This window comes from Bison bison, unplaced genomic scaffold, assembly GCF_000754665.1.
Source record: "Bison bison bison isolate TAMUID 2011002044 unplaced genomic scaffold, Bison_UMD1.0 scf7180017864291, whole genome shotgun sequence".
Classification (NCBI taxonomy): domain Eukaryota; kingdom Metazoa; phylum Chordata; class Mammalia; order Artiodactyla; family Bovidae; genus Bison; species Bison bison.
Window position 1 is genome coordinate 9,687,545 of NW_011494863.1, and position 10,358 is coordinate 9,697,902.

At 39.7% G+C, this 10,358-nt stretch overlaps 1 protein-coding gene across 1 annotated transcript in view; it reads left to right on the forward strand.

The window, feature by feature from the left end:
* Positions 1 to 8,045: 8,045 nt before the first annotated feature.
* SPINK9 (serine peptidase inhibitor, Kazal type 9) overlaps positions 8,046 to 10,358 on the forward strand; it is an 8,977-nt gene continuing 6,664 nt past the window's right edge. The window contains exons 1-2 of the mRNA XM_010850648.1: positions 8,046 to 8,100; positions 8,848 to 8,876. Of these exons, the coding sequence (XP_010848950.1) occupies positions 8,046 to 8,100; positions 8,848 to 8,876 (84 nt within the window). The remainder of the gene's footprint in view (positions 8,101 to 8,847; positions 8,877 to 10,358) is intronic.

The window sequence follows — 10,358 nt, forward strand, 5'->3', positions numbered from 1 at the left end:
TTTCACTGTGAACTCTCTTGTTTTTTCGATGATCCAATAGATGCTGGCAGTTTGATCTCTGATTCCTCTGCCTTTTTGAAATCCAGTTTGAACATCTGGAAATTCTCAGTTCACATACTGGTTGAAGCCTCACTAGGAGAATTTTGAGCATTACTTTGCTAGCGTGAGAGGTGAGTGCAATTGTGCAGTAGTTTGAGCACTCTTTGGCATTGCCTTTCTGAAAGGCAACTGAAAACTGACCTTTTCCAGTCCTGTGGCCACTGCCAAGTTTTACAAATTTGCTGGCATATTGAGTGCAGCACTTTCAGAGCATCATTTTTTAGGATTTGAAATAGTCAGCTGGAATTCCATCGCCTCCACTAGCTTTGTTCATAGTGATGCTTCCTAAGGCCCATTTGACTTTGGGACTCCAGGATGTCTGGCTCTAGGTGAGTGATCATACCATTGTGGTCATCTGGGTCATGAAGATCTTTTTTGTATAGTTTTTCTGTGTATTGTACCACCTCTTCTTAATATCTTCTGCTTCTCTTAGGTTCATACCATTTCTGTCCTTTATTGTGCCCATCTTTGCATGAAATGTTCCCTTGGTATCTTTAATTTTCTTCAAGAGATCTCTAGTGTTTCCCATTCTATTGTTTTCCTCTATTTCTTTGCATTGATCACTGAGGAAGGCTTTCTTTTCTCTCCTTGCTATTCTTTGGGACTCTGCATTCAAATGGGTATATCTTTGCTTTTCTCCTTTGCCTTTCATATCTCTTCTTTTCTCAGCTATTTGTAAGGCCTCCTCAGACAACCATTTTGCCTTTTTGCATTTCTTTTTCTTGGGGATGGTCTTGATCACTGCCTCCTGTACAATGTCAGGAATCTCTGTCCATAGATCTTCAGGCACTCTGTCTATCAGATCTAATCCCTTGAATCTGTTTGTCACTTCCACTGTATAACTGTGAGGGATTGCCTGGTAGCTCAGAGGTTAAAGCGTCTGCCTGGAATGTGGGAGACCCGGGTTTGATCCCTGGGTCGGGAAGATCCCCTGGAGAAGGAAATGGCAACCCACTCTTGCCTGGAGAATCCCATGGAGGGAGTGTGTGTGTGCTACAGTCCCTGGTGTGCTACAGTCCATGGGGTCGCAAAGAGTAGGACACGACTGAGCAACTTCACTTTAATAGTCTAGTGGTTTTCCTTTCTTTCTTCAATTTAAGTCTGAATTTTGCAATAAGGAGTTCATGATCTGAGCCACAGTTGTTTTTGCTGACTTTATAGGGCTTCTCCATCTTGGAAGCTTTTCTTTCAGTGCTTATTCTTTTGCCTTTTCATACTGTTCATGGTGTTCTCAAGGCAAAAATACTAAAGTAGTTTGCCAATCTCTTCTCCAGCGGACCCCGTTTTGTCAGAACTCTCCACTTTGACCTGTCCATCTTGGGTGGCCCCATATAGCATGGCTCATAGTTTCACTGAATTAGACAAGGCTGTGATCCATGTGATCAGTTTGGTTGTTTTTCTGTGATTGTGGTTTCCATTCTGTCTGCCCTCTGATGAATAAGGATAAGAGGCTTATGGAAGCTTTCTGATGGGAGAGACTGTGGGAGAAACTGGGTGCTCAGTAAAATTTTAATCCAATTTTCTATTGATGGGCTGTGTTCCCTCCCTGTTGTTTGGCCTGAGGCCAAACTGTCGACCCATACCTCCACTGGAGACTCCTGGACACTCACAGGCAAGTCTGGCTCAGTCTCCCACTGTCCTCCAAAGTCAAATTCCTTGCGGGTTCTCAGTCCCTTTGCCAGATCCCCAGGTTGGGAGATCTGTCGTGGGTCCTAGAAGTTTCTTAACAGTCCAAGAATTTCTTTGGTATAATTGTTCTGCAGTTTGTGGGTTGTCTGCTCTGTGGCTCTATGGTGGGGCTAATGGCAACCTCCTCCAAGAGAGCTTATGCCACACACTTGGTGACCCAGGTCTGCTGCACACAGAGTCCCATCCCTGCGACAGGCCACTGCTGACCTGTGCTGCCACAGGAGACACTCAAACACTCAAAGGCAGTCTCTCTGGGGTCTCTAGGCCCTGGTGCACATGTTTTGTTTGAGCCTTCTGAACACTCTGATGGGTATGGGGTTTGATTCTAAATGTGATTTCGCCCCTCCTATCATCTTGTTGCAGCTTCTCCTTTGCCTTTGGACACGGGGTATCTTTTTTTGGTGGGATCCAACAGTCTCCCATCAATGGCTGTTCAGCAGCGAGTTGCAGTTTTGGAGTTCTCACAGGAGAAGATGAGCGCACGATCCTTCTACTCTGCCATCTTGTTGGTGCTATGAAGGAAGCTCTATCTTTGTAGCCCCTGGCAATCATTAACCTGACTTTTCTCTATAGATTCACTATTCTTGACATTATACTAAAATAGAATCATAAAGTATGTGACCTTTTGTCTATAAGATTATTCCATGCTATAGCATGTATCAGGACCTTATCCTTTTTACTGAATAATATTATATTCTACAGATGTAGTGCATTTAATCATCCATCAGTTGATGACTAGTTGGATTATTTCCAATTTGGGGCCTTTATGTATAAAGCTGCTATGAACATTAATGTCTTTAGTGGATATATGTTTTTAATTCTCTTGGGCAAATACCTAGGAATGGAACTGTTAAGTCATATGGTAACTCTACATTTAACTTTTTGAGGAATTACCAAACTATTTCACAAAGCAGCTACAACATTTTATAATATATTCCCACCAGCAATGTATGAGAGTTCCAACATTTTCACATCCATACCAACAACTTGTCTGTCTGTTTTCTTAATTTTAGTCATCTTAATGAATAAGAAATGGTATCTCTTTTTGGTTTTGATTTGTCTTTACCTAATAACTAATGACAATGAGCATATTTTCATGTTTTGTTTTGGAAAATATCTATTCAAACCCTCTGCTTTGTTTTTAAATAAATTATTTGGTCATTGTAAGCTGCAAATGTAATTTTTTAAAATATACTCTAGATACTATTTCCTTATCAGATATATAATTTGCAACTATTTTCTCCCATTCTGTGGTCTCTCCTTTTAAATGCAAAAGTCTTTAATTTTTATGATATCCAAATTATCTATTTCCTCTTTTGTTTCTTATAATTTAGTGTCATATCTAAAAAACCATCACCTAATCAAAGGTCACAAAGATGAACACCTATATTTTCTTCTAAGAATTCTATAGTTTCAGCTTTCACATTTATGTATTTAAAGTTAATTTATGTTATGATTTTTAACACAAAATGAGGTGGGGGTCCAATCTCATTTGTTTTGTATGTGAATATCCAGTTGTCCCAAAGTTTTTAAAAGATTATTTTCTTCACTGAATTGTTTTGTCATTCTAGTCCAAAAATCAATTAAGCATACATATTAGAAGTTATTTTTGAATTCCCAATTCTATTAAACACTGTTTTGATTACTATAAGCTTACAGTAAAATTTTAAAATGTTTAGTGTGAACCCTCTACCTTTTTTCTTTTTTAAGACTCTTTTAGCTAACTTGTATTTCCCATAAGAATTTTAGGATTAGCTCATCCATTTTCCAAAAAGGGCAGCTTGATAGACAGCACTGCCATCTTAACAATATAAAAACTTGTTGGATTGGATCATTTTGTTGATTGGATCATCCAATCTTTGTTGATTGGATCATCAACAAAGGCACTGTTGGCACAGATGGTAAAATTTAAATTAGAGTCTTGAGGTGAAGAGCACACAATAAGTGACTTGTTCTATTCTTGCAACAATTATTTCAAAATAAAAAGTTAAAATTTAAAAATGTGTGCTTCCTAACTGCTATGAAAAGCAGGTACTAGTAATCTGATAAAATTGTTCTTACAAGAATTAAAAGTCAAAGCACAGTAGTGACTTCAAAATGTTAAATATCAAGAGAATATGGAAAGGATATGCTATCTACGCTGAGTTTTTAAGTAAATTTTCAAATAAATCATAAGATTCTATCTCCTCCACCTCTAATATACGCTAAAAACATTTTAGAATTCCTTCAGTTTAGTTCAGTTCAGTCGCTCAGTCGTGTCTGACTCTTTGTGAATCACAGCACACCAGGCGTCCCTGTCCATCACCAACTCCCGGAGTTCACTCAGACTCACGTCCATCGAGTCAGTGATGCCATCCAGCCATCTCATCCTCTGTCGTCCCCTTCTCCTCCTGCCCCCAATCCTTCCCAGCATCAGAGTCTTTTCCAATGAGTCAACTCTTCGCATGAGGTGGCCAAAGTACTGGAGTTTCAGCTTTAGCATCATTCCTTCCAAAGAAATCCCAGGGCTGATCTCCTTCAGAATGGACTCGTTGGATCTCCTTGCAGTCCAAGGGACTCTCAAGAGTCTTCTCCAACACCGCAGTTCAAAAGCATCAATTCTTTGGTGCTCAGCTTTATTCACAGTCCAACTCTCACATCCATATATGGCCACTGGAAAAACCATAGCCTTGACTAGATGGACCTTTGTTGGCAAAGTAATGTCTCTGCTTTTGAATATGCTATCTAGGTTGGTCATAACTTTTCTTCCAAGGGGTAAGTGTCTGTTAATTTCACAGCTGCAGTCACCATCTGCAGTGATTTTGGGGCCCAAAAAACCCAAACTCTGACACTGTTTCCCCATCTATTTCCCATGAAGTGATGGGACAAGATGCCATGATCTTCGTTTTCTGAATGTTGAGTTTTAAGCCAACTTTTTCACTCTCCACTTTCACTTTCATCAAGAGGCTTTTGAGTTCCTCTTCACTTTCTGCCATAAGGGTGGTGTCATCTGCATATCTGAGGGTATTGATATTTCTCCCAGCAATCTTGGTTCCAGCTTGTGCTTCTTCCAGCCCAGCAATTCTCATGATGTACTCTGCATAGAAGTTAAATAAGCAGGGTGACAATACACAGCCTTGACGTACTCCTTTTCCTATTTGGAACCAGCCCGTTGTTCCATGTCCAGTTCTAACTGTTGCTTCCTGACCTGCATTCAAATTTCTCAAAAGGCAGGTCAGGTGGTCTGGTATTCCCATCTCTTTCAGAATTGTCCACAGTTTATTGTGATCCACACAGTCAAAGGCTTTAGCATAGTCAATAAAGCAGAAATAGATGTTTTTCTGAAACTCTCTTGCTTTTTCGATGATCCAGCGGATGTTGGCAATTTGGTCTCTGGTTCCTCTGCCTTTTCTAAAACCAGCTTGAACATCTGGAAGTTCACAGTTCACGTATTGCTGAAGCCTGGTTTGGAGAATTTTGAGCATTACTTTACTAGCATGTGAGATGAGTGCAATTGTGCAGAAATCTCAGTTTCATAGTGACATTTTAAGTCGTTTTTCAGTATAAATCAGAGTTGCCTAAAAGATCTTGTTTACATAAGAAGAAAGGACTGCCATTGCTTTGAAAGAGATTTCTGAGATATTCAAGGGACTTTCTGTCCAGGATTTCCTGGTTCCCAGATTCTGCAACATTATTCTTTTCAGAGGTGAACAGTTAACACATATGCGCACACTAATAGGCTCTAAACTGGTGACAGCCTTCATCAGAAGCAGAGTAAGTTTAAGAAACTGGATGCACATCACTCTTCTCTTTCACCCTCATTAACAGGATGTATATACATGCTTTTACAATCTCATTTGAAAATCATAATCAGCTTGTGCTGTGGTGCCATGATTAACTGTATTCTGAAAGCTTGTTAAAGAAAAGGTATTTGACACTTGTCAAAATGGTAAGGAAAGCATTATTCAAGGCATAGTCTTGAATATCCCTACTGTAATACGCCTATGGCAATGGGGAAAAGATTGGGCTTAACTCTAAATACAACAAATGGATATTTTAGCCAAGGAGCTGGGTTAAGTACTCAGTAGATGGAAAATTACTAATAAGAGATACTAAGGGGATTCTTGTTAAAGTCAGGCCAAGGACTTATATATTAAAAGTGGGGTATGAAAAACTTGATCAAATATAAACGGTGATCAGATATCAAAAGTAGGGAGATGACTTAGCAGAATTCTATGCTAAGACATGCCTGGAAAGGCCAAAGACATGAAGTAGAGGGGAGGCCGAGAGAAGGGAGGTGTAGGGAAGTCAAGGTCCATTTGACAAGAGAACTCAGAGAAGCCTAACTCAAGATTGATAAAGAAGAGAATCTTTGTCAAGCTACAATGAAGACACTGGCAATAGTTTCTCATTATTCATGGTATACCCAAGTTGTATTATAGTCTCTAAGACAGAGTGAATCTTCATTAATAGTCACTTAGTAAGCAAATGAAAATAAAGAAACTAAGGCTTCTACGAGTTCAATAATTTGCACAAGGTCACACAGGGAATGGTGGAAAGTGAAAGTGAAAGTGAAGTCACTCAGTCGTGTCAGACTCTTTGGGACCCCATGGACTGTAGCCTACCAGGCTCCTCCGTCCATGGGATTTTCCAGGCGCAAGAATACTGGAGTGGGTTCCCATTTCCTTCTCCAGGGGATCTTCCCAACCAAGGGACAGAACCTGGGTCTCCGGCATTGTAGGCAGACACTTTACCGTCTGAGCCACCAGGAAAGTCAGGAATGGTGGAGGTGGCAATGAATTCATATAACATTATGATGCCTGCCCTCCAAACCATCTCAGCACAGTTTCCAGTTGTTTTATCCTTCTGAAGGGAAACAAATATGAATTTTAGTCTCTCAGCCTTTGGCACTACCTCCATTAGTGGTATAGACCATGTCTTCCAACACTTATCTACCAAAACTGCAAGAATTGCTTCTGAGGTCTTCTCACAGGGGCACTTTATTCAAAAATGGCACATTCCAAAAAGTGTTCTTGTAGGCTTTATCAAAGACTTCAAGTGAAGCATGGTTTGATGAAAGCACAATTAAGCTTATTTAAATCATGATTAAATGGCTGGTGGCTTATCTATTGAAAGTTATTTTATTAGCAGGGCTTCCCTCACAGTTCAATTGGTAAAGAATCAGCCTGCAATCACCAGGAGACCCAGGTTCAATTCCTGGGTCAGGAAGATCCCATGGAGAAGGAAATGGCAACCTACTCCAGTATTCTTGCCTGGAGAATCCCATAGACAGAGGAATCTGGAAGTCTACAGTTCATGAGTTCGCAAGAGTTGCACATGACTTAGCAACTAAACCACCATCACTGTGTAACTACATGCCAGGGCAAGTTAACATCTCATTTTTGAACCATCAGCCTGCATTTGGGGACCGGATAATCATGGCCAGAGTTTCAGGGAAAGTCTAGCTACTGCATCCACTAGCTCTGTTCTTTGCTACGATCGTTATATACCTCTTTATTATCGGCTCTGGGGAAATCCTCCTCCTAAGGGCTCTTGATAAAGAAGCTTTCACCAGAGATCTGATGGGTAAATGAAGTGTGAGTGCTCACCAGCTCCACCCATTATACCATCTCCCCAAAATGGGATTTGGGGGGAAATTACCCTCTTCCTAAAAGTCAGGAATTATTGCCTGTCTGTGCTGAATCAAGACTTGGATGCTGATACCTTTTCTCTGTTCCCAGTCCAGGGTCTCAACTGCCAACATTTCCCCCTTTGGTTCTAGAGGAGAGAAGAGGAAAGAGGGGAACCTGAGAAAATGTTAAAACCTATAAAGCTGCCATACTGATGACTCTTCCTAGAAAAAGCAGTACACCAAAGAATATGTAGTAAACCCAGTGAAATTACTTAACTTCCTTGTGACTTCATTCCCTTATCTGTAGAACAAAGAAAACGGTAGTTACTATCTGTTATGAAGATCAGACTGTGTAACAGGTGTAAAAGCACACAAACTTAAAGAGGTGAGGAAACAATGCCAACTTTATTGGGTCCTATGATCTATTAAAATGTCATATATAATCATCTGTCTTTCACAACAAAAAAAAACATTCCTCTTTAGCAGATGTTTCTGCCCTCTTCCCAGGCTTGTTTCTGGAAATAGCTATTTCACAACTGAGACAGAACTCTTGACAATATATAAGGCAGAACCCATTCGGGCTGTGCAGACACCAGAAAGTCACTTCTTTTTCCTCCACTGGACTGCCCTTGGCCACCTCAGCAGCATGAGAACAACAGCCTTTGTCCTGCTCTCAGCCCTGACGCTTGCAACCATCCTCAGTGAGTATCTCCCTCATAACCCTGCCCCTGCCCTGATATTGAGAGTTCATGTTATCTTCTATCCATATAATTCTGAAATATATACAACACATATAATAAAGGAAAATTTCTGAAATGCACTTTTTTCTTTGTACCAATAAATGACCAAATTATATCATCAGAGTGCAAGTGGACCTAAATGGTCAACCAAGGCCAAATTGCTATCCATATAAACATTTAGTATAACTTCTTTGGGAAATGTCTATCCAATGTATCCTTGGACTTAATATCACTTTTTATTGGGATCTCATTTAATCATAAAACAATTCAATCCATGACTGGCAATCTATAGTTGGCAGCATGAACTACTTTAATTCTTCTTCCATTATTGAGTTGAAATCTGCCTCCCTAGAATTTTCAACTGCTAGTCCAATTTCTGCCTCTAGGCTTGTTACATAACAGCAGACACTTTCAAAATATAAAACTTGTGGATTTTTTTTCCTAAATTCAGATTATGAAGTAGGAAAGAACAGCACAAACTCATTATTATAATAGTTATATCATCTTTTGGGCTACACTCTAAACCTACTTCAAAAAAGAAAATGAAAAGTTCTGTGTGAAGAGCTTCAACCTTTAATATTATGCTATACAGCTTTGAAGTGAATCTTATATTTTGATGACAGTCTGAGAGCTGAAACAAATCAAAGATTAGTTTTCTAATAAGATTAATGCTTCCAGAATTTAAATTTCTTTGTCTTTATCTTACAGATGTAGACTGCGTCAAACACCATGAACAGGTCTGTATGCTCATCTTGACATGAAAGTACTACTTTTGTATAATTTTAAAGGCCAGTATCAGTAAAGAAATACTCAACACTATATATTAATTAAATTTCTACATGTTTAAAGGTTTATTTTTTAAGTTTCAAAAATTGTTTCTTTTAAAAACTGTAGGTAGACCTTTCTAAAATGGAAGGGGCAGAACAGAGTGGTTAGACACCTAGCATGAGAATGAATAGGTGCTGATTAAATTCTAGCTGTTTGATAGTGTGCCCATGCGAAACAATACTTGCCTCATATTTCACAATAGTGTGAAATTTAAAGCTGTAATATTTAAAAAGGGCTTAGCACAGTACCTGACACATAGTAAAGCTCAGGAAGGACAAGTCATGACTTAAAATGTTTAAATGGGTCACATACATCTTTGTTCTCTATCTTAAAGAATGAAGATTTTAACTTAACCTTTTTTTCATTACTCATTAAATAATGACTACTGTTGAGAAAATCTAGGTGTGGTAGTAAAAACTTAAGCTGGCTACCAGGCAATTTGGGTTTTAGACTAGCTTTACTGCTTTCTAGCTGCATGACCCTTTGGCCCAGGCAGTCCCTTCCACTTCTTTGAGTCAAAAATTTTGGTTTCCCTGTTAAAGAAAATAAGACATTAAGACTGTAAATTTTGGAGTCAGGATTGAGTTCAAGCCATCCTTCATGATTTTTTAGATGTGTGAGAATGAAAAGGTTCAGTTCACTTCAGTTCAGTTGCTCAGTCATGTCCGAATCTTTGCAACCCCATGAATTGCAGCATGCCAGGCCTCCCTGTCCATTACCAACTCCCGGAGTTCACTCAGACTCACGTCCATCGAGTCGGTGATGCCATCCAGCCATCTCATCATCTGTCGTCCCCTTCTCCTCCTGCCCCCAATCGTCCCAGCATCAGAGTCTTTTCCAATGACTCAGCTCTTCGCATCAGGTGGCCAAAGTATTGGAGTTTCAGCTTTAGCATCAGTCCTTCCAATGAACACCCAGGACTAATCTCCTTTAGAACGGACTGGTTGGATGTCCTTGCAGTCCAAGGGACTCTCAAGAGTCTCCTCCAACACCATAGTTCAAAAGCATCAATTCTTCAGCACTCAGCTTTCTTCACAGTCCAACTCTCACATCCATATATGACCACTGGAAAAACCATAGCCTTGACTAGATGGACCTTTGTTGGCAAAGTAATGTCTCTGCTTTTTAATGTGCTATCTAGGTTGGTCACAACTTTTCTTCCAAGAGGTAAGTGTCTTTTAATTCCATGGCTGAAATCACCATCTACAGTGATTTTGCAGCCCCCAAAAATAAAGTCTGACACTGTTTCCACTGTTTCCCCATCTATTTCCCATGAAGTGACGGGACCAGATACCTTGATCTTCGTTTTCTGAATGTTGAGTTTTAAGCCAACTTTTTCACTCTCCTCTTTCACTTTCATTAAGAGGCTTTTGAGTTCCTCTTCACTTTCT